Source organism: Salmo salar, chromosome ssa04 (assembly GCF_905237065.1).
Source record: "Salmo salar chromosome ssa04, Ssal_v3.1, whole genome shotgun sequence".
NCBI classification, from domain to species: Eukaryota; Metazoa; Chordata; class Actinopteri; order Salmoniformes; family Salmonidae; genus Salmo; species Salmo salar.
The window spans coordinates 53942531-53964700 of NC_059445.1; the positions used below are offsets into that span (position 1 = coordinate 53942531).

The following is a 22170-nucleotide window of genomic DNA, read 5'->3' on the forward strand; positions in this document are numbered from 1 at the left end:
TTTTCCTACTTTGTTGCCTTACAACCTGGAATGAAAATGTATTTTTGGGGGGGTTTTATCATTTGATTTACACAACATGCCTACTACTTTTACGATGCAAAATATTTTTTCTTGTGAAACAAACAAGAAATAAGACAACAAAACAGAACACTTGAGCGTGCATAACTACTCACCCCCCCAAAGTCAATACTGTGTGGAGCCACCTTTTGCAGCAATTACAGCTGCAAGTCTCTTGGGGTATGTCTCTATAAGCTTGGCACATCTAGCCACTGGGATTTTTGCCCATTCTTCAAGTAAAAACTGCTCCAGCTCCTTCAAGTTGGATGGGTTCCGCTGGTGTACAGAAATCTTTAAGTCATACCACAGATTCTCAATTGGATTGAGGTCTGGGCTTTGACTAGGCCATTCCAAGACATTTAAATGTTTCCCTTAAACCACTAGAGTGTTGCTTTAGCAGTATGCTTAGGGTCATTGTCCTGCTGTAAGGTGAACCTCCATCCCAGTCTGAAATCTCTGGAAGACTGAAACAGGTTTCCCTCATGAATTTCCCTGTATTTCGCGCCATCCATCATTCCTTCAATTCTGACCAGTTTCGCAGTCCCTGCCGATGAAAAACATCCCCACAGCATGATGCTCGGGGTGATGTTGGATTTGCACCAGACATAGTGTTTTCCTTGATGGCCAAAAAGCTAAATTTTAGTTTCATCTGACCAGAGTACCTTCTTTCATATGTTTGGGGAGTCTCCCACATGCCTTTTGGCGAACACCAAACGTGTTTGCTTATTTTTTTCTTTAAGCAATGGCTTTTTTTCTGGACACTCTTCCGTAAAGCCCAGCTCTGTGGAGCGTACAGCTTAAAGTGGTGCTGTGGACAGATACTCCAATCTCCGCTGTGGAGCTTTGCAGCTCCTTCAGGGTTATCTTTGGTCTCTTTGTTGGCTCTCTGATTAATGCCTTCCTTGCCTGGTCCGTGAGTTTTGGTGGGCGGCCCTCTCTTGGCAGGTTTGTTGTGGTGCCATATTCTTTCCATTTTTTTAATAATGGATTTAATGGTGCTCTGTGGGATGTTCAAAGTTTCTGATATTTTTTTATAACTCAACCCTGATCTGTACTTCTCCTCAACTTTGTCCCTGACCTGTTTGGAGAGCTCCTTGGTCTTCATGGTGCTGCTTGCTTGGTGGTGCCCCTTGCTTAGTGGTGTTGCAGACTCTGGGGCCTTTCAGAACAGGTGTATATATACTGAGATCATGTGACAGATCATGTGACACATATTGCACACAGGTGGACTTTATTTAACTAATTATGTGACTTCTGAAGGTAATTGGTTGCACCAGATCTTATTTAGGGGCTTCATAGCAAAGGGGGGGAGTAATTATTTTCATTTCACTTCACCAATTTGTACTATTTTGTGTATGTCCATTACATGAAATACATGGTTGTAATCCAACAAAATAGGAAAAACGCCAAGGGGGATGAAAACTTTTGCTAGGCACTGTATCTGCTGTTAAATCAGTGACTGAATCAGACATTATTAAGATTAATTTGTAATACTATGGTAATATCCTCCTCACTGTAGCGATACTACGGCTCTCGACCAGAGATCTGTGGTGGTTTAAAGACCAGTGCATTATGCATGTCACCATCCACCCCAATAACACAGAGCACTTTTGATGCACTTCGACAAGTCCACCACCAAAATATGTCTCTCTATTGTCTATACTTTGCAACTCAATATTGTCAGTTCCTAATGCCTGATCCTATTTGGCAATTAATTAACATAACTGATGTTGTAACTGAGTAATTGAACAGTAATGATAACAATAACAATCAAAATACCTGAGCCCCTAATACACTTTTTGTAAATGCATTACTATTCAATTCCAAACTGCACTCAGTGTCAGTAGAAGTCAGGATTGATCTATTGGTTGATTGGTTATTTCCATCAATGCATCAGTGTCTACCATCATGGGTGCTACTATGCTGTTCTGTAGGTACTCTGGTTGTGGGCTGGTGGTTCCTGAGAAGCTACAAGGCTGTAATGTGCTGGATCTGGACAGTGGCTCTGACAGATACCGCTTCATCCTCATTTAGCTAGTGAGCCAGACTGGCCATGCCCTCGGTACTGACAGGACAGCAGAACTGGTAGGCCTACAGTCACACAAGACATTTACAATGTTCCCCCACAATTTCCTATCTGATATGTTATTACAAAAGAAACTCTGACAGTCATTTACATTTTGCAGGGCTAGATGCCGAAACTGGATGAGAGGGCCATACAGAATGGTTCCCTGGATGTCCTGGTGTAAAGCTGTTCCTTCGTTCTGCACCCTCAGGCTTGCTTTCTGCTAGGGATCTATTTGAGTGTCTTACTGAAGCAGATCACACACAACACATATCCAGTGACACTTCCTCCTCTCCATCTCCTTTCAGCTAATAGTATGTTAAGGGAAAGGCCTTATCTATTTACCATTTATTCACTGATTGACTCACAGATTAATGAATCACTGATTGGTGACCTAATCAGTTCCCAGATACCCTGACTGACAGATGTCTCTGCCTCCTTCCTGCATGCCTGTCTGTGTGTATGTCTGTAGGTCAAACTGTGCCATGTGTCTGTATCCTGACAAAAAGGCTGTTCTCAGGGAGGCCTTCAGAGTGCTCTAAGTAACCTTCACACTCTCTGGTGGTCAGCCAATATTTCAGTAGCATCCGGCATGCCGCACCTAAAAATATCAAATATTGATTAAGTAGTGGTGCTCAAAATTGGAAACAAGACTACGTGTTTTATAATGCTACTTGATTTACAAAGTGGCTTCATTTTCATTAACCATTTGCTTTTCCTCATTTATCTTTGGTGGTATGTGAAAATATCGTTACGCAACCCGCAGTGTGAAATCAGATACTCTATCGCCATCTGCTGGACAACCTTCTTAAACTTTTGTTTATGGGGGTATGGTGTGATTTGCCTTCACTTACAACATTGTAAAACATATATTTTTGTGAAGATTAGGACCAAAATAAATGACCCAAATAAAACAATATTTGTTCTATGATTTCCAATTCAATTGTAAAAGAGTTTTCCATGCAGATCACAAAAATAATATAATCCTTAATACTGTATATTCCCTGATCATGTGATCTTCCTATGATAATATAGTATTTTGTCTCTTGAGCCATCTTATCAGGACTCTGATAATTCATGTCAAATCGTATGTATTTACAGGAGGGTGGGAAACTTTACTTCAGCGACATACACTGAGTGTACAAAACATTAAGAACACGTTACTGATATATTGAGTTGGATTTAACAAGTGACTTCAATAAGGGATAATAGCTTTCACCTGGTCAGTCTATCACGGAAAGAGCAGGTGTTCATAATATTTTGTACGCTCAGTGAATATTCCAGCAAGTCTGTTCTGGAACATCTGAAACATGACCCAGTTCTCTGAGGTAAGAAGCCTTGATTTATGAGTAACAATTGACAGAGCTGAAAGTATAATGTATGCTATCTGACAGGAACAATTATGACAGAAGTGGGACTATAGCACATGTTAAAGAGCCTTTATTCCACCAATGTCACACTCTAGGATGTTGAGCCAATGCAAGACCCAATAACTCACTGTCCTAGATACATTACATTATCAACAACATAGCAGTGGAGGGGGGTTGGAGATGGTTGGGAATTGATTATCTAATGTCATGTTTTCTGTGTGTTGTAACAGGAGAAGGTTTAAGTGGTGCCCTCTACTGGTGAGACCTGATCTTTCTAATACCCGAGGTGGGCTTCAGTACTCCATACCTGGTCACAGTTTTGCCACTGAACGGCTGTGTTTTGTGTTTCTGCTTGATTCCTACAGACAGACATAGAGGTCAAAGTGGATGCAGAAATGGCAGCCATGCTTCAGCATTCCTGATTCTCCTGACTTCTCCATCCAAAGCTCAGGCAAAACTGCACCAAGACCTAAATGGGGCCCCCAGGTAAACACTCTAGTATCTCACCTGAGGGGCTATCCAAAAACTATCATGCATTTGTATTTTTCCACCACACTAAATACAGACCATACCATTATGTGATACATTGCATATAGAGAAAGACAAAGCAATTCTAGTCAGAAATTCTTAGCAGTGAATTTAATAAATCCTCATATGTTTATCCTATGGTCTTGTATCTGGAAGGACTTCTCTGTTATGAAGTAGCACAGTACAGTACTGTTCAGCACCTTTACACAACTCAGAAGGTCACAGCATCATTTTGAGCAGGAGGCTATCCACACAGCTCATCCCACCCAATGTCTCAAAAGCCCTACTGTCGAATAGATAGATATATGCATTCATCTGCAAGCACCTGTAACTAAATCTCTCTCTCTCTCTTTATCTCTCTCCCTGGGTTTCTTCTTCTTCTTTGATATCATGGCGGTCCGCAACCAATCGTTTAAGTGCATGCCCGCCACCTACCCTGCTGGAGTGTACGATCAATCATGATCTGCCCAATTTTTCAATAATAATAATAATCCCTACTAACTTCTACCACATTTCCCCCCCTCCCCAAAAAAACACAGTCCCCAACCTCCCTACCCCATTAAACTTGATCTATAGCATGCTGAAACACTCCACCCTTAGGATTGTTCAGCATCTCAACAAACATTTTAACAGTAACATCTGTTACCCCAGTATCTCTTTTGTCGCTTTACCAATAAAAGCTATGAAGTCAACTTTATTAATTATCAAAGTATCCTTTGACACCGCACATTCATGAGTGCAAGATTTCTGAACAGGCCTCTAAATAATGCCAGGACCAGCAGAAACACCAGCCCCGACATTAGGTCCACTTACTACAGGAGCGGCCATGGAAGCTCCATCATTCCACAGTGTAGTTCCACCAATCTGTCTTACAGTCTCTACATACGATACATCATGACTAATTCTATATCTCTGAGACTCTCTAGCCTCTCTCTGCACCTGGCATCCACCAAATGCTGCACTATGTTCCCCCCAACAATTACAAAATGTAATCTTCACATTGCTCCCACATTCACCGTAATCATGTTCCCTTCCACACTTGGCACATCTTTTCCTTACTTTATAAAGAACAGCTACATATCCCATTCTTTGGCATTTAAAACACTGCAATGGGGATGGGACAAATTCTCTGACATTGAAACTAAGGAATCCTATCTGTCCTTTCCCAAGCATAACCTTGTCAACCCTCAGCAGCACTGATAGGCTTTCACTTCTTTGACCTCCTTTCCTACTGATCAACCTTTTGGCCTTCCTCCGATCACATTTTCTTTAATATCATCTGTGGACATAGATATTGGGACCCCCAGTGATGATTCCCCTCAATCTAGCATAAGCACCAGGGACATGGCTTTTAATCTTCTTTCCCTTTAAGCTTTTCCATTTTCAGAATCTTCTCTTGCTGAGCCTGGCAACCACACAATATTAACAATCTACAATTTCCAATTAACCAAGCTAATTTCACTCCACCTACCTCTTTCTTTACTGCATTATATAGTCAGATAGGGTGTAAGTGAGGCCCTGTAGTCTCATCAAACACTATCACCACTTTCCACTCCAACACATATTACTCTTGCTTCCTACCTTGACCCTCTTTATGCTCCTTTACTAGACACTCCACTGCTTCCTGTATCATGATCTCTCTACTTCCTATGTCTTTCCACTACCGGACATTCCGGTCCTTGACCCTCGTCCTCCCGCTCCATACCATCAGAACTGACACTCATATTGTTCGAATTCCAGCACAGCTGTTGCTTCACCAACTTTATCTCAATTTCCTCCATTTCGTCCGCACTACTCGCCACCATGTCCAGCCCAATGAAAACCTCTCACAGTGGCTCCTCTGGCTCCTCTCACTCTTCTTCTTCTTCTTCTTTAACGTTTTATGGCAGACGACACCTATTGGTGTATTGCCGCCACCTAATGTACGGGGTATTAAAACAAAACAAAAATAATATATTCCATTGTGGGTCTCTCTCTGTGCTTTTCGGAGCTGCCGCCTTAAAGCCCCTTCCTACTTCAAAGCCAGAAAAGTATGACACAACCAATTGAACAGTGACACTGTTTTTTTCAGGAAAATGTATATAATTTACATACCAGTGAATTCGTTACCAACATTTTGTCTTTGTATTTGCTGTGATCTGCAAATATATCACATGTGGGCTCTGTTAAGTTGTTAATAAATTGATAATAGAAACGGATTATGAGTTTGGTCCCTAACCTTACGCCACACATTTAGGGCATTTAACATGTATTCTAACAAATATACAAATCTTATCAAGGCTGTCTTTCTCTCTGGGAAAAATACAATTATTATATTCTGCTCTATTAATTTATAACACACATAATATTACCCTTATTTATAGTCATTTGTAATCACACAAGACACAAATGTGTTAAAATCTTTAATAGTGAAGCTGACATGTTGCCTAAATCAGAATAGTTGGTTTGAAATTATTTAGTTTTCGAATGGCAAGAAATGGAAATGGAAAGTATTCAACATTGCAGAACTGAAAGTTGTTCATTGCGTCATTCTAAAGCTAGATCCGTGACGTAAATGCAGTCCAACAAGGCAGTACAAATCGAAAACAGAAAAGCGATCGCGTGGTAGCAACTCCATAGGTTTTTTCACGGTCTTTGCCTATGTTTTCCTCCATGCCTGCATTTCCCATGGCGACCGCTATCGCGCTGAATAACTGGGGGACATCTTAACTGTTATTTTACTTGGCTATAACTCGTTTTTTTAGCTTAGGTTTTAATTTATTTTCGTTTCATTCTCAACCGGCCATGACCGTGGAGCAGAATGTCCTCCAACAGCATTCTCAGAAGGTATGTCTACATAGTGGCAATGTTTTCGTTCTCCGCCTGCTTGCTAGCAAATCTGGCAGGGAAAGATAGCTAGCTTATCAAATCAAATGTAATTGGTCGCGTACACATATTTTGGAGATGTTATCCCGTGTGTAGCGAAATGCTTATGTTATGTTCCTAGCGCCAACCTAACAATACCAACAAATCCCAAAAGTAAAACGAAAGGAATGAAGAAATATAGAAGTATTAAAACGAGCAATGTCAAAGTCTAGGATATAAGGATATAACAATATGTATATGCTGGTGTGTAGACACGTTATGGGCAGTAGTTATGTTAATAGAAAAGGTGTGTACAGCAATAGTTATATTGCTAGGATAGGTCTCGACTAGAATAGTATATAACTTATGAAGTGGGTAAAATAGTATGTAAACATTATTAAAGTGATTTGTTGTTTTCCAAGTGTGGCGTCAGATCGTTGGATCTTTTCTCAATCGAGTGCAGGATCTCTTAGTATTTACAAATATGCATCGTTAAATAATCCCCTTGTCAAACAAATCATGAGGGCAGATTGCTAACGTATCTAACTAGCTAACGTTGGCTAGCTTGGTACATTGCCAACAAGTTAGCTAGCGCGCTAAAGTTACAGGTAGCCCCACTAACGTAAGTTTACAAACAGTGACACGCCTATTTGAGGGGAACAGTTAGCTTGCTGGGTAGCTAGCTAATGTCGTCAATTTAACATAACCAAGGTCGTTACTGGGTGCCTAAATGTTTGCTAGGTCAAGTTTAGACCGTTTTAGGCCAGTGTGATCTTCTCGTCTTGTGAGCTAGCTAGCTAACTAACTTTAACCAGCTAAGACGTTAGAAATCATTGGGTTAGTTGACTGTTGATGGGTTATAAGATAGCAAGTCACTGTTGGTTTCGTCATACAAGTCAGCCACACTTGACCCAGCACATGATCTGTTTGTGTGCCTGAGTTGGTTTGCTAATGTTACTAAAATTACTGTTGTGATATGTTTGTTTACGTGCTGTGACTGCCAGGCAGGAGTGGCAACGATGAGTCTGAATGCAACTGCATTACTGTAAGCTTCCTGAGAGAGGCAGTAGGTTGGCTAATTTTGACCGGTTACGTTGACGAATATATATTTGACAAACACGTATCTAGTACAACTATGCAGACGGCTATGAATCATTGTTGTGATTTTAAAATGGTAAACGCATCATGACCACACTACAATCGGATTTGGGGGAAGAAGACCAACATGACTTCCTCGTTTTAATTAGGTTGTTACAGGTCAGATTGAGCCATAGGTTCGGGTGTTCACAAACATTAGCTATATGAAGCAAACGATACAATGATTTAGTGAGCTGGCTGCTGACAGTGTAGTCCTCATACCATAGCAGCTGTTTACTTAACTCAATTCTTTAGGTAAGATGACTACCTAGCTGCTGTATTACACAGTCATGGGATTTGTCTGAGGGTGTTACTATCGCTCAGATTACCATCCAGCACCACATCATTTGATTAGTGTTGATGATGATATGATTTGGCAACATTAGAGACCATACTCTCTATTGACTTAGTTCAGAACAGCAGGAGGTATGTTATGGTCATGTTTAGTGATGCACCGATATGACATTTTTGTCACTACAGTCCCTGGTTCGAATCCAGGCTGTATCACATCTGGCCGTGATTGGGAGTCCCATAGGGCGGCGCATAATTGGCCCAGCGTCGTCCGGGTTTGGCCAGGGTAGGCGTCATTGTAAATAATAATTCGTTCTTAACTGACTTGCCTAGTTAAATAAAGGTTACACATACACACCACACTGACCAAAACGTTATTTTGTTGGCATTTACGTACAGTTGAAGTCGGAAGTTTACATACACCTTAGCCAAATACATTTAAACTCAGTTTTTCACATTTCCTGACATTTAATCAGAGTAAAAATTCCCTGTCTTAGGTCAGTTAGGATCACCACTTTATTTTAAGAATGTGAAATGTCAGAATAATAGTAGAGAGAATGATTTATTTCAGCTTTTATTTCTTTCATCACATTCCCAGTGGGTCAGAAGTTTACATACACTCAAATAGTATTTGGCAGCATTGCCTTTAAATTGTTTAACTTGGGTCAAACGTTTCGGGTAGCCTTCCACAAGCTTCACTGTAGCAAAGCACCCCCACAACATGATGCTGCCACCCCCGTGCTTCACGGTTGGGATGGTGTTCTTCGGCTTGCAAGCATCCCCCCTTTTCCTCCAAACATAACGATGGTCATTATGGCCAAACAGTTCTATTTTTGTTTCATCAGACCAGAGGACATTTCCCCAAAAAGTACCATCTTTGTCCCCATGTGCAGTTGCAAACCGTAGTCTGGCTTTTCTATGGCGGTTTTGGAGCAGTGGCTTCTTCCTTGCTGAGCGGCCTTTCAGGTTATGTCGATATAGGACTCATTTTACTGTGGATATAGATACTTTTAATAGATACGTTTTAATGACTCCAACCTAAGTGTATGTGAACTTCCAACTTCAGCTGTATGTCCCCATTACCAGTAAAACATAATCAAAACCTATTTCTTGCACTTCCTTGCTGTGCTGTTTCGTTGGTCAGTCGTTTCATTCTCAACCAGGATTTCTGTGGAACGCCGTTTGGGTCTTTGCGTGTCAAAAAAAGATACTCGTCAAATAACACTTTGTGTCAAATAACACTATTTGTGTCAAATAAGCTTGTTGACCAATCAGGACCTGAATATGACTGCACGTCACACAATAATTTAACGCGTTCATAAATCTTTCACGTAGTTATTACACATTGATTACACTACCACTCGTATTTCATATGTCACAACGATTCATTGATACGTATGCTATGATGCTGGTAAAGTTGTCTAACGCACCTACCGTGCTGGTCATAAAAAAAGCAAGCTAGCTCATGGATGCAAACAATGTTCTTCCCCAAAAACATAGCAAAATGACATCTGTTTCAGTAGCTATAGCTAGCTAGCTAAACATATAGCTAGGTGTCATCATCTAAAATAACCCTAATTTATAAGACAGTTCTTACTTGATTAATGGTGGTCGGACCCATCTATGTGAAGCTAGCCAAAATAAGGATTAGCCACAATAGTGGACTTTGTTGTTAGACTTCAAAATAAAAGTATGTAATTGACAGTGATGCAAATTAATACAAATAGTAGAATTATGCCATAATTGAATAGATCATGCTAAACGAGGTTAGAATGTTGTTATATAAATCAACAAAAGAAAATAATTAGTTAATTTGACAAATCTGTTGAAATCACACTGGATGTATCATACTTTAGAATTGAATTGGGGGCATACTTATTTCACTGTACATATCTTTCTGATTGAGAGGGGGTCAAATACTTATTTCCCTCATTAAAATGCAAATCAATTTATAACATTTTTGACATGCGTTTTTCTGGATTTTTTTGTTATTCTCACTGTTCAAATAAACCTACCATTAAAATTATAGACTGATTATTTCTTTGTCAGTGGGCAAACGTACAAAATCAGCAGGGGATCAAATACTTTTTTCCCCTCACTGTAGTCTGACTGGGGAGGTGATTTCACATAGTGACACTCCTGCGATAAGAGCTACAACTATAATATTTGCATAACACAGTTGTGTTCTGTGGGTGTCACCGAGTAGACTGATACCCCATATCATTGCTTCGCATTCCAACCTTGTTTAACGTTATCTAGTCTAAATATGGCATGATTCCACCAATTGTAACCTTCTGCGTCACTTTCAAAGAGGTACTTTTATTTTAGAGACAAACCGCAAATTCCACTATTGTGCCTAATCCTTATTGTGGCTAGCTTCACAACACATAACCCGGTCCGGTCGAGCCTCACTAGCCAGATGAAGCTAGCTGACTGCTGATAACGTTAGCTTTGGCCTTCAGGGGTAAGTAGCTGGCTAGCTATTTATTTTCATGAACTGAAGTTCAATTTCAATAGGTGAACAAGAAGTGGCTACCTAGCTAATACTTACTCACAAGGATTCTTAAATCATTGCTAAGAATAATGAAAATGACTGCAGTTTCTACTGGTCATTGTTTTCGGGCTGGTTGTATTGGCGCTAGCTAGGTACCAAGCTAAAAGCTAGCTACCCTAGAAGTTGCGGTCGAACAAATAATGCTTTAATACCAATGCGGTATTGTGAACACATCGTCTGTGGCTGGTGTTTGCAAACTTTTTTTTTTGTACAGCTTTGACAGTGCTACTGATAGTAGTGGTGGCGCTTGGCTTGCACTTGCAAATTCAGAACACACAACATTCTATAATAGAACTGTTATTTTACTTGTCAAATTTAAAGCTTATTTAACCTGTCAAATAGTGTTATTGTCAATAGTGTAATTTGACGTGTATCTTTTTTGACACGCAAAGACCCAAACGGCGTTCCATAGTATGTCGTGCTGCTAATAGCAGTGACGCAATTACTGTCTAACTCCGGTAGGGAAAGATCTGAAAAATAGCTCACTTGTTAGTGTGTATCGGTGCTCGACCAGTCGCGAAAGCCAACATCACCCACGACAGAGAACGGTTGATTGTCAAGGGCAATGAATTCCATTATCTTGGCTTCAATGGATTTGTCTCGCTGAAATGTTACTCTTTCAAATGACTGCTCGACTCATTGACTGCTCGATCCACGCAGCAGACATTGTGGGCCAGGTTAGGAATGCTGTGTTGCACAGTTTTACGTGGCGTCATTACGTCATGTACCTACGTTATATAGGTATGCACGTCAGCTTTGACATCGGCGTTAAACTAGACATCGGACCAATACCGATTTTGGCATTTTTAGTTAATATTGTCCGATTCCGATATGTTCACTGATACATTGTGCATCCCTAGTTATGTTATGGGGTTATATAAGGCCATATACAGTGCAGTTTGAAAGTATTGAGACCCTTTTTCCACATTTTAGTTACGTTGCAGCCTTATTCTAACATTTATTAAATCATTTTTTTCCCCTCATCAATCTATGCACAATACCCCATAATGACAATGCAAAAACAAGTTTTTAGAAATCTCTGCAAATTTATTTAAAAAATACCTGATTTACGTAAGTATTCAGACCCTTTGCTATGAGACTCGAAACTGAGCTCAGGTGCTTCCTGTTTCCATTGATCATCCTTGAGATGTTTCTACAACTTTATTGGAGTCCACCTGTGGTCAATTCAATTGATTGGACATGATTTGGAAAGGCACTCACCTGTCTATATAAGGTCCCACAGTTGACAGCGCATGGTAGAGCAAAAACCAAGCCATGAGGTTGAAGGAATTGCCCGAGACAGGATTGTGTCTGCACAGATATGGGGAGGGTACCAAAACATTTCTGCAGCATTGAAGGTCCCCAAGAACACAGTGGCCTCCATCATTCTTAAAATGAAGTTTGGAACCACCAAGACTCTTCTTTGAGCTGGCCACCTGGCCAAACTGAGCAATCGGTGGAGAAGGGCCTTGGTGAGGGAGGTGACCAAGAACCTGATGGTCACTCTGGAGATGGGAGAACCTTCCAGAAGGACAAGCATCTGCAGCACTCCACCAATCAGGCTTTATGGTGGAGTGGCCAGACAGAAACTACTCTTCAGTAAAATGTACATGACAGCCCACTTGGAGTTTGCCAAAAGGCACCTAAAGAAACAAGATTTTCTGGTCTGATAAAACCAAGATTGAACCCTTTGGCCTGAATGCCAAGCGTCACGTATGGAGGGAGCCTGACGCCATCCCTACGGTGAAGCATGGTGGTGGCAGCATCATGCTGTGGAGATGTTTTTCAGTGCAAGGACTGGGAGACTAAGGGTCTGAATACTTAAGTAAATGTGACATTTCCATTTGGTATTTTTAACAAATTTGCACAAATTTATAAAAACCAGTTTTTGCTTTATCATTATGAGTTAGTGTGTAGAATGCAGAATGTTTTTGTTATATCCATTTTAAAATAAGGCTGCCCTGTGAAATTGCAATAAACCTAGGTAGTAACACACAGGATGCAATATGCCAATGTTTTGAATGCTATTATGCCTGGTTGCATGAAGGCCTAAGTTCACTCACATAGGATATAGGATATGTAAACTCCTTGGTGTTGTAACACTTTGGAATGCAGAATGCTCATTCCTTTAATATGTCGTAAAGCCTCAGAGTGGACTCTCTCAGGCAGCCAGGCCCGTTGTGCTGGTGTCATTCACTGGCACTGACCTCCTTGTAAGGGGAAACTGTGCGACAGACAGACACTCTAGACTTGCCACATGAGGATGAGTTGAGGTGTGTATGGGTCAGCTTCCAAACAACTGTCAGGGCAGAGGGGGCCTGACCCCTCTCCCCTCTCACCCTCTGTTGGGTTCTGCCTGCTTGTGGCTAGCCTTTATAGCTAGTATGTTCATAAACATGACTAAACTAAAATGCACTTTCTACAGGACAGTTGTTCTTTCTCAACAATCTCTGTGAAGTGCTTCAGTCTGCTAAAGTAGTTGGCTAATACTTTGAATCACGAAAACCCCAACGCAACAATCAGTTCAGCTTTATTCGGGGCAATTCCGCAGTACCGGAATTGTGCTGAGATGCAGATTTTTCACTTAAAATGTATGCCAAACAAAAACCTGTGATTTCTAAGTTTAACAAACCATGCAACCCTATGCACCAGGACTACTTTTAACAACGTACACAGAAAATGTTACAAAAACACATCTACTGGAAGAAAGTATGCGAAGTATGGTAATAGAATTTCTGTAAAATCTCCCTCCGTTTTTTGTTTATATATATATATATATATATATATATATATATATTAAATACCTCTTCAATATTCGCTCCGAATTAAGATTCAATGATGTCTGCAGAAATAATGGGGTGTCATCTGACATGACACATTGACTTTGAAAAAATATATTTTGGTTATTGAACTACAGTAAGTGAAGTGGATTTACACCTGGTAAAGGAATTTCATCATGGTTCCCTGATCTGTACTACACAGAAATGCATAATTATGGTTATGAATGGCATTCTCTTCATGGTAATGTATCCTAAATAGGTACACTAAGGTATAAATACGCAAGAGCCTCTTTTGCATTTGGGTATTATTCTACACACTGGCTATTATTTTAATCCGCTCTGCCCCAAACAAGACACATTTGGTTGGTCCGGACCAAATCTCAACCAATCATAGAACAGTAGAGTTCAGTACAGTAAAGTAGCGTATAGTACAGCACAGACGAGTACAATACAGTACATTATAGTGTACTCAACTCTAGTGTGCGCCACTGTGTACTGAACTTTACTGAACTCTACTGTATTTTACTGAACTCTACTGTGCTGTCCAAACTGGTGAACCCAACTGTAGTTGTGACTACTATGACTTCCCATTGTAGCAGAAATTCCGTTACAGATTTTTATTCAGAAATTTCTTTACCGATTTGGTAAAGACAGTAAAAACACGAACTAATTGATAGGTCTACCTTGTTACTAATGTGAACTTTCATTATCTTCCTCATGATGGAGAGAAATTAAAAAATATCTTAAAGATATTTCTGTTTTTGGTAACGGAATTTAGAGCGTGTAAAAATCGTCTGTCCTTGGCTGCAACACTCACTACCGAGTTCCAAACTGCCTCTGGAAGCAACGTCAACACAAGAACTGTTGAAATGGGTTCCCATGGTCAAGCAGCCTGCACAAACCTAAGATCACCATGCGCAATGCCAAGCGTCAGCTGGAGTGAAGCTCGCTGCCATTGGACTCTGGAGCAGTGGAAACGCGTTCTCTGGAGTGATGAATCACGCTTCACCATCTGGCAGTCCGACGGATGAATCTGGGTTTGACGGATGCTAGGACTATTTTACTGCCCGAATGCATAGCGCTAACTGTAAAGTTTGGTGTTGGAGGATTAATGGTCTGGGGCTGTTTTTCATGGTTTTGGCTAGGCCCATTAGTTCCAGTGAAGGGAAATCTTAATACGACAGCATACAATGACATTGTAGACGATTCTGTGCTTCCAACTTTTCAACAGTTTGGGGAGGCCCTTTCCTGTTTCAGCATGACAATGCCCCCATGCACAAAGCGAAGTCCATACAAAAAAATGGATTGTCGAGATTGGTGTGAAGAACTTGACTGGCCTGCACAGAGCCCTGACCTCAACCCCATGGAACACCTTTGGGATGAATTGGAACGCCGGCTGTGAGCAAGGCCTAATCGCCCAACATCCGTGCCCGACCTCACTAATGCTCTTGTGGCTGAATGGAAGCAAGTCCACGCAGCAATGTTTAAAAATCTAGTGGAATCCTTCCCAGACAAGTGGAGGCTGTTATAGCAGCAAAGGGGGGACCAACTCCATATTAATGCCCATGATTTTTGAATACGATCTTCAACGAGCAGGTGTCCACATACTTTGTAACGTTAGGCTCCGTGTTTTTAGATTGCTACATAAATAGATACGCTAGCCTATTAGCCACGTTATGACTGACTTGTGGTCATTGCCCTTGCTATGCTGAACAAAAATATAAACGCAATATGTAAATTGTTGGTTTCATGAGCTGAGAAAAGCTCCCAGAAATGTTCCATAAGCTTATTTCTCCCAAATGTTGTGCACACAATTGTTTACATCCCTGTTGGTGAGCATTTCTCCTTTGCCAACATATGGTGTTGTGTGCGCGAGCGGTTTGCTGATGTCAACGTTGTGAACAGAGTGCCACATGGTGGGGTTATGGTATGGGCAGGCATAAGCTACGAACAATGAACACAATTGCATTTTATCAATGGCAATTTAAATGCACAGGGATACCGTGACAAGATCCTGAGACCCATTGTCATGCCATTCATCCGCCACCATCACCTCATGTTTCAGCATGATAATGTATGACCCCATGTCACAAGGGTCTATACACAATTCACAATTCCTGGACGCTGAACATGTCCCAGTTCTTCCATGGCCTGCATACTCACCAGACATGTCACCCTTCGAGCCTGTTTGGGATGCTCTGGATCAACGTGTTCCAGTTCCCACCAATATCCAACTTCGCACAGCCATTGAAGAGAAGTGGGACACCATTCCACAGGCCACAATCAACAGCCTGATCAACTCTTTGCGAAGGCGATGTATTTCAATACCTGTTTAAGACTTTTTCTGGTAGATGTTTTCCAAGACCCCTTATCAACCTGTTTGACCAGAAATCAAAGCTTTTGCTTATTCCACCCTTTTAGGATGGATAATTGTTAAAATGTCTATATATGCCTTAATTAAACAAAATGTAGACTCTTCGCTTTGATTTCTATACCCAATTTGACATGCTCCTTCACATGTTGGTGCTCATGGAGACTTTTGGATGGAAATGACCTTAGCTAATAGAGCACAGCAATAAATGATAGATTGTTTGGAATGAAGAGACGCCCAATAATAGTGAGGTTCCCGTGTGGCTCAGTTGGTAGAGCATGGTGTTTGCAACGCCAAGGTTGTGGGTTTGATTCCCACGGGAGACCAGTACGTTTAAAAAAAAAAAAAAAACGTTATAAAAAAAAGTTATAAGTATGCATTCACTACATGTAAGTTGCTCTGGATAAGAGCGTCTGCTAAATGACTAAAATGTAGGTTGTTTTGAATTCCAGTCTGGGGAGGAGTGTTTTGATTTGGCTCAGTCAGGGAGAACTTGGCATAGCAGCTGTCTCTAGGTTTGACCACTGTCCTAAGAGCACTGCCTAGTATTACGCCTAGCCTGAATGGGAGCCGTGACAGAGAGGGAGAGACAGACAGAGCGAGCTTGTTAGGTTGGTGTATTATTTATGTTCACTTACTATAACGGTGTGAAGTGAACTGTGATTTCCCTCTCTCTAATGGCCCTGTGAAACACAGGTGCCCCAGCCAGGGCCAAAACACTTTCACTTTTAACCCCCTGTGAAATATCTGGAGGTAGTTGCCAAGGAGCTGTGGGACAGTGGACACAAGTGGAGCAGTAGTTAGCACCCATATTTATTCACCCATGTTTATTTTGTGGCAAACATGGGGTTCCCTTGATGGTATCTTTGCAGCACACAGCCACTTGTAGCAGTGTACTTAATGTTCTAGCCTCTATGGCTGCTATCCTAGGGTCTAGAATAGTGGCCTGAGCCTCAGGTCCTGGCAGTAAGTGCTCTCTGTCATTGTTTGGAGTGTTGGAGTGCACTCGATCAGGGTGTGTAATGCACTGGCTCATTGTTTAATGGACACGGCCATTGTGTGGTGGTAAGCCCTTGCACCCCAGCTGGGGTTGACATGCGCCAGCAGGGCAGACATGAGTGCACAGTGCAGTCTCATCCTCTCCACCAGTTAATGCCTGTCTGTCTGGTAGTCTGCATGGATTCGGTAAAACGTTGTAGCCTTCTTGCAATACATCATCCTCTGCAGCTTAGCTAGCTTGGTTCAGTTAAGATTGTCAGACATTTTGTGCTCTTGCTGATTTGTGTTGTTCCGCTAGTGAATTGATGAAGAGTGACGTGTGTCCTGTCATGTCCTCATCTGCCTCTCTTTCTCTGCCCCCCCTCTCTCTCTCTGCCCCCCCCCCTCTCTCTCTGCCCCCCCCTCTCTCTGCCCTCTCTTTGCCCTCTCTCTCTCTCTCTGTCTCTCTTTTCAATTCAATTGACTTTATATAATATTTATATATAAACAAATGGTGGGACCAACAGCAATAATAGTAGTAGTGGATATGGGATTACCATCAACAATACATTAAAGCAATGGTAGTAGACCAGTGTCAACATGACTGAGAAGACGCATGACATGGTATGAAAGACAAAACAAAACAAGATGGGAAATATTATCGACATTACATTGCACTTTTCACTGGCTGTCCCTCAGGTTGTGGCAGCAGGACACACATTTGGCTGCCAAAACTGCACATTTTGGCTTTTCACCCAATAAATATTTGATTTTATAGTTTCAAATTCTTTGTATTGAATTATAATTTTGGGAAAGAAATATTCTCTTAGGTCTGAGTATTTGTCACAGTGTAATAGGAAATGTGTCTCTGTCTCTCTCTACCTCTCCCCTGGAGCAGAGTGAGCACAGCCTGTCCTCTCTGGGCAGCCAGGTTTGTCTGTGACGACCGGTCTCTATAGCCAGACTGTGCTCACTGAGTCAGTACCTAGTCAGTGTTTTCTATCAGTCACAGTGGTCAGATAGTCTGCCACCATGTACTGTCTGTTTAGAGCCAAATAGCATTGAAGTTAGATTTTTTTGTGGTGTCTTTCCAATAAGTGATATATTTTTCTTTTTGTTTTGTGATTTGGTTGGGCCAGATTTTCTGAGTGCTGTCCTGAGGCTCTATGGGGTTGGTTTGGGTTAGTGAACTGAGCCTCAGAACCAGCTGGCTGAGGGGACTCTTCTCTTGTTTCATCTCTTGACATTGTAGAGCTGTGTGATGGAATGTTTTGGGGTCACTTGTTTTTAGATGGTTGTAAAATTTGATGGCTCTTTTTTTCTATTCGATTGAGGGGGTATTGGCCCGATTCTGCTCTACAAGCGTTATTTTGAGTTTTTCTTTGCACTTGCAAAACTCTGCATGCAGTATTTCGATTGGATGTTTCTCCCATTTGGTAAATTCATTTTTAGAGATTGGACCCCATACTCACTGCCATATAGAGCAATTGGTTCTATAACTGAATGGAACATTTTGAGCCAGATTCTAATTGGAATTTCGATTTTGAAGTTCCTTTTTGGTGTCCAAATAGAATTTATATTTGTGTCATCCTGATTTCCGGACCTTTTTTGGAATATCATTTTATATATCGTTTTTTAGGTTAACGGTCAGAGCCCAGGTCTGACAGAACCTGTGAAGACGATCTAGGTGCTGCTGTAACCCCTCTTTAGTGGGAGACAGCAGCACCAGGTCATCTGTTTACAGCAGACCCTCTTTAGTGGGAGACAGCAGCACCAGGTCATCTGCGTACAGCAGACACTTGATTTCAGTGTTGTGTAGGGTGATACCAGGTGCTGCCGATTCTTCTAATGTTTTTGACAATTCATTCATGTAGATGTTAAATAGCGTTGGACTTATTGGGCAGCCCTGTTTCACTCCCTTTCCCTGAGAGAAGAAGTCTGTTTGCTTGTTGCCAATTTTAACCACACATTTGTTTTTAGTGTACATTGATTTAATAACATCATATATTTTCCCTCCAATACCACTTTCTATTAGTTTATAAAAATACCTTATTGTCAAATTGAATCAAATGCTTTCTTGAAATCTACAAAACACGAGTAGATTTTGCCTTTGTTTTGGTTTACTTGTTTGTCAATTAGAGTGTGGAGGGTGTAAATGTGGTCTGTTGTACGATCATTTTTTAGAAATCCAATCTGGCTTCTGCTCAGGATGTTGTGTTCGTCAAGGAAATTATGTAGTCTGCTATTTATAATACTGCAGAGAATTTTCCCCAAGTTGCTGTTAACGCAAATTCCTCTGTAATTATTTGGGTCAAATTTGTCTCCATTTTTATAGATTGGTGTGATCAATTCCTGGTTTCAAATATCGGGGAAAATACCTGCAGTGAGGATAATGTTGAAGAGTTTGAGTAGAGCCAATTTGAATTTGTGGTCTGTATATTTGATCATTTCATTTAAAATACCATCAGCACCACAGACCTTTTTGGGTTGGAGAGTGCATAGTTTTTCCAATAATTATTCTTCTGTAATTGGGGTATCCACAGGATTCTGATACTCTTTGACTGCTGATTCAAGGATTTGTAATTTTTCTTGTATATCTTTTTGTTATGGGCTCTTTGTTATATTGCTGTAGAGGTTTGCAAAATGATTTCTCCACATATCCCAATTTTGGATAGCCAATTCCTCCTGATGAGGTTTGTTTAATTTATTCCAATTCTCCCAGAAGTGGTTTGATTCTATGGATTCCTCAATTCCATCCAGCTGATTTCTAATGTGCTGTTCCTTTTTTGTTCTTAGGGTGTGTTTGTATTGCTTCAGTATTTCCCCATATTGAAGGTGTATATTTTTGTTGTCTGGTTCTGTGTTTTTGATTAGATATAATTCTCAATTACTTTCTTCAATTTTTGCAATCATTATCAAACCATCTTTCATTATCTGTTATTTTTGGTTTGCTCATATGCTTCTTTAGATTAGCCATGGAGGCTAATTTGTCAAATATAAAGTTTATGTTCCAAATGGCCAAATTTACACCTTCATTGCTGTAGGAGAATGTTAAGGCTAAAAAGTTGTCCAGTAGAGATTGTATTTTTTGGCTACTAATTGCTTTTTGGTAGATGTCTGTACTGTTTTCACTCCATCTTTAGGCCTGTCTGGTACCATGTAATTTATTGGGCCGTGATGCTTCACGGTTGGGTTCTGCTCTTCTCAGATACACTGTGATTTTACTGTGGTCTGAGAGGTGTAAATTCCAACATGCAACGTAAAAAGATTTCATAACTTTTTTTCTTTACCTTCAAAATGAGACAAACACTCACAATCCAAACAAGAACTATTAAAATAGGATTTTTCAATTAATGTAAACTCTTCTTATGCAAATGTGATTTGTTAATCATTTAAGATAGGATTTGTGTCATGCCACTTGGGTGGATGTAGTGAGAGGATGGTGGAGTTCTTGTGCTCATCTTACCATGACCCTCGGCCTATCACGTGAGCATAGTAGACTCAGCATTTGTTTAACTTCTTTGGGCTCATTGGGATGCTAGCGTCCCACCTCGACAACATCCGGTGAAATTGCAGAGCACCAAAATCAAATTACAAAAATAGTAATAATAAACATTCATGAAAATACAAGTGTTATACATCGGTTAAAAGATTAACTTCTTGTTAATCCAGCTGCTTTGTCAGATTTCAAAAAGGCTTTACGGCGAAAGCATACCATGATATTATCTGAGGACAGCGCCCCGCTTACAAACATTTTCCAACCAAGAAGAGGCGTCACGAAAGTCAGAAATGGCGATGAAATAAATCACTTACCTTTGAAGATCTTCCTCTGTTGGCAATCCAAAGGGTCCCAGCTACACAATAAATGGTTGTTTTGTTCGATAAAGTCCCTCTTTATATCGGCGCTTTTTGTTCAGTAATCCACTGGCTCAAAGGCGGTCAAAACATGCAGACGAATATATCCTAATAATACCGGTAAAGTTCGTTGAAACATGTCAAATGATGTTTATAATTAATCCTCAGGTTGTCAATTATCTAAATAATCGATAATATTTCAACCGGACAATAGCGTATTCAATAGGAAGTAAAAAGAACGAAGAGCGCGCACACAGTCACGTGCGCAAAACGGTACTGCATGATTCCATAGACCACTTACCAAAATATATTTTTCTTTGTCGTTTTTCAGAAAACAAGCCTATGACTTCCACTAGATGTCAACAGTCTTTAGAGACTGTTGACATCTAGTGGAAGCCATAGGAACTGCAATCTAGACCCTAAAACCTTATATAGTCAATTGGCTTTCAATGGAAAACCACTCACATAAAAAAAATCCCACTTTCTGGATGGATTTTCCTCGGGTTTTCGCCTGCCATATCAGTTCTATTATACTCAGACATTATTTTAACAGTTCTAGAAACTTCAGAGTGTTTTCTATCCAATGCTTCCAATTATATGCATACCCTAGCTTCTGAGCCTGAGCAACAGGCAGTTTACTTTGGGCACGTCAGTCCGAAATTCCGAATACTGCCCCCTAGCCCAAAAAGGTTAATGTCACTCATTTCGTTGGTGGGGGATGGGCCAGTTGCTCCTCTCACAGCCTGTGCTACAGCCTGTGCGTAGCTCTGCCTGCTGGGCTATGGCTCCTCCAAGTGTGGGTCTGCGGTGGGGGGCAGGGGGTGGTAGGCATCGTCTGGGTGGGTCTGAAGCTGGACTGGGGTGGTCTGTGCTACGCTGGCTGTGGTGGGCATTGAGGTTGGTGGTGCTGTGGTCATGGCTGGGGGGTCCGTGGTGTTGCGTCGGTGATCTCGGAGGGGTGGAGATTGCTCCGCTGTTCCTGGGTGGAGAGGTCGGGCTGCGGTTTAAAGCGACGTCCTTGAGAGTTTTGGCATGGATGGGGACTGTCTCCCTGTACAGGTGAACATGGTCAGAGACTGTCCTGATCGAGGGTGGGATGGTGGCCAGGTGTAAATTGGGTCGCAGGGCACAGTCCCGGGAGAGGCTGGTGTTTATTCTTTGGATTGTGGCATGGTGGAAGTCCTTCCTCTGTAGAAGGGTTGACACCACGATTCTTGTGTTGGGGAAGATTGCGGAGGCCTTCTCAATCACTCCCCGTAGTGAAGTCGCCACCCTCTCCTGCTGAGCACGCAGGACGTTGCTTCCGGTGTGTATGATTATGTGGCTTGGGGACCCAAGAT

General features: G+C 41.2%; 1 protein-coding gene across 5 annotated transcripts in view; it reads left to right on the forward strand.

The window, feature by feature from the left end:
* The first annotated feature begins 6581 nt into the window (after window positions 1-6581).
* usp25 (ubiquitin specific peptidase 25) overlaps window positions 6582-22170 on the forward strand; it is a 65674-nt gene continuing 50085 nt past the window's right edge. For all 5 annotated transcript variants that reach the window (XM_014197388.2, XM_014197392.2, XM_014197390.2 and 2 more), the window contains exon 1: window positions 6582-6846. In XM_014197388.2, the coding sequence (XP_014052863.1) occupies window positions 6805-6846 (42 nt within the window). In that variant the 5' untranslated portion in view covers window positions 6582-6804. The remainder of the gene's footprint in view (window positions 6847-22170) is intronic.